The sequence below is a fragment of the Pteropus vampyrus genome, unplaced genomic scaffold (genome assembly GCF_000151845.1).
Source record: "Pteropus vampyrus isolate Shadow unplaced genomic scaffold, Pvam_2.0 Scaffold739, whole genome shotgun sequence".
Lineage (NCBI taxonomy): Eukaryota > Metazoa > Chordata > Mammalia > Chiroptera > Pteropodidae > Pteropus > Pteropus vampyrus.
The window spans coordinates 401,049-403,968 of NW_011889520.1; the positions used below are offsets into that span (position 1 = coordinate 401,049).

The 2,920-nt window shown below is 34.7% G+C and overlaps 1 protein-coding gene across 1 annotated transcript in view; it reads right to left on the minus strand.

The window, feature by feature from the left end:
* The window catches only part of ARPC1A (actin related protein 2/3 complex subunit 1A), a 27,311-nt gene that overhangs the window by 21,384 nt on the left and 3,007 nt on the right, over positions 1–2,920 (minus strand). The window contains exon 2 of the mRNA XM_011385609.2: positions 1,173–1,265. Within this exon, the coding sequence (XP_011383911.1) occupies positions 1,173–1,236 (64 nt within the window). The 5' untranslated portion in view covers positions 1,237–1,265. The remainder of the gene's footprint in view (positions 1–1,172; positions 1,266–2,920) is intronic.

The window sequence follows — 2,920 nt, forward strand, 5'->3', positions numbered from 1 at the left end:
CTCAAGAAAAGCAAAAACGTATGTCCACCTGAAAACTTGTCTGTGAATGTTCATAGCAGTAATATTCACAATAGCCAAAAATTGGAAGCAATTTGAACGTCCACCAACTGATGAATAAACAAAATGTGGTACATCTATGCAATATTATTTAGCCATAAAAAGGAATGGAGCACTGATACATGCTACAACATAGATGAACCTTGAAAACATTATGCTCAGTGAAAGAAGTGAGATGCAAAAAGCCACATATTGCATGATTCCATTTGTACAAAATGTCCAGAATAGGCAAATCCATGGATACAAAGAGTATATTAGTAGCTTCTCAGAACTGGAAGTTTTGAGGAAAACTGGAAGTGACTACAAATGGGTATAGCATTTCTTTTTGGAGTGATGAAAATATTCTAAAACTAGATAGTATTAATTGTTGCATAACTCTGTGAATATACTAACCACTGAATTGTATACTTTAAAAGAATGAATTTTGTTATTGAACTATATCTTAATATAGCTGTTATTTAAAAAAAGATAGTGAATATAATTCAACTTTTTAAAATAACTCATGGGCATAATACTACACTTCTGTTTCTAGACTTTTTTTTGCTTCTTCCTTGTCATATTCTGTCACTTTGCTTGTTGTAATATGCCTACTTCTATGAGTCTCTTTCATTCCTCCCTGGTTTGCTGGAACCAGAAAACAAAAATTCAACCTTGTTATGAGAAACATAGTGAATACTCATTAGTACTGTTCTCAATACTTCAGGAATAAACCATATGTTTCTGAAATAGCTTATTTCTAGGTCCTAGAATTCTGACTAGATGCTTGGATGAGTGTAGTATTACTGTACAACCATTCCAAACACTGGGTTCTTAGGGCAATGAAAGATGTCTCTGACATAAACTGTCCTTCAAGTGATATTATTAAAAAAAGAAATGGACAAGGAACCAGAAGGCTTGGGTGCTAGCAATGGCTCTGACATTAACTTGGTGTGTGACCACTGGAAAGTCCTTCCAACAGTACAGGCCTCAGTTTCTATATCTGTAAACCAAAGGACTGGCCTAGATCCCTTCTAAATCAGTCCTTTTCACATGTGACAATGAAATATGATTCTTAAAAGTATCTAAATCTAAAAGTATCAAAATACCAAAATAAAGGCACAAAATAGCATACTTACGGGTACGATCCCTGTTCCAGGCATGACAGGTAATTGGCTCTAGCAAAAACTGATGCAGAGACATTGTTCTTAGTGTTTTCAAAAGATAGAACACTGCAATGAGCAAATAGAAAAAAAAGCATTTAAAATGGCAGGCTACCAATATTTAAGTTGTCTGGGGGATCTTGAACACTATTCTACTATTAAAGAAGAATCAATCTCGATGTCAAAACTTACTCATTTAAATACGACTAGTACTGTAACCATCAATGCATAATTTATTCCGTTAGGGTCATCAAGAGACTCTAAAACCATGAGTTAAAGATTGTTGGGGTATTCACAGTCTTAAGTGATCATCCCATGGATTACTTACTAATTACAAAAGGAAAACCATGCCTTTACAATTAAAAAACATCTGGCAGTCACCACTTAAACTGAGTGATCAAACTTGGTATCATAAGTAGTGGAACAATATAATCTGATAGGCCTCCTGATGGGAGGCAACGTGAAGTGCACATTATCATTTATAGTGATCACTTAATTCATCATCCAGACCAGAATACTTTTAAGAAAGCAAAAAGGGGTACTATTAATAATTATGCTGTGACAACAGGTTAAAGCAGGGGTCCCCAAGTGCTGAACCAAAGACCGGTACTGGTCCATGGCCTGTTAGGAACTGGGCCACACAGCAGGAGGTGAGCAGCAGGCAAGCATGTGACACTTCATCTGTATTTGCAGCCTCTTCCCAGCGCTAGCATTACCAACTCAGCTCCACCTCAGATCAGGTATTAGATTCTCATAGGAGCACCCATCTCTAGTGCCAAAGAGGTTGGAGAATGCTGCTAAAACAATTGGCCTGGCTTATTTAAAAAAGGCAATGAGTGGGGGGCTGTTTTTAGATTAAAAGAGCTATGAAACCAAATTTTACATAAAAACTTGACTGTAATCTATATTTTTAAAATAGCCATAAAAGACATATTTTGTACAATAGGGAAAATTTGAACTTCGGCTACATATTATGTAATAATACAAAATTATTTTCAATTTCTTAACTATGATAATGGTTTGCTCTTAGGAGAATGTCCTAACTCTTAGGGGATAAAGATGATGAACTGCTTAGGGGTGAAGTGTCATAGTGTCTTCTATAACTTATTTTCAATCCTTCAGCACAACAAGTAGATAAATAAAGAGAAATGTGGCAAAATGTTAACAACTGGTGAATCTAGGTAAAAGGTATGCAAGTGTCATATTACTCTTTAAACTTTTTATTGTAACTAAATGAAAAGCAATCTATGAAATATCATTAAATTAAAAATCAAATAAAATTCTCTATTTTAGACACTCAAATCTAGATCTACTGAAGAAGCAATCATTACTTGAAATAGGAGAAATTTTTTCAAAAAAAGTACTCCATTTAATCATTTCTAAGAGGCACTCTCACAACACTCTGAAGTTTCAAAACACTCATGTTAACCTAGGGTGGAGACTGAAATGTGATACAGAAATTCTGATGCAAGCAGGAATGAATGGAAGGTCCACCAGAAGGTTGTGAAGTGAACAATTAAAGTTTAGCAGACAAAGCAGAAATCAATTTCAGTGGAAAGTGGATGAAATGTCTCTGCTAATTGTTGTAAAGGAACCCAAAGGTCAAAAAGAGATACATACACACTCAAATAAAAACAACTAATATCTTGAACTGAAAGAGAAACGTCTGTTTCACACATTATTCTAAGGTTGAAAATATTTAGGTCATTAATATTTTACTTTTG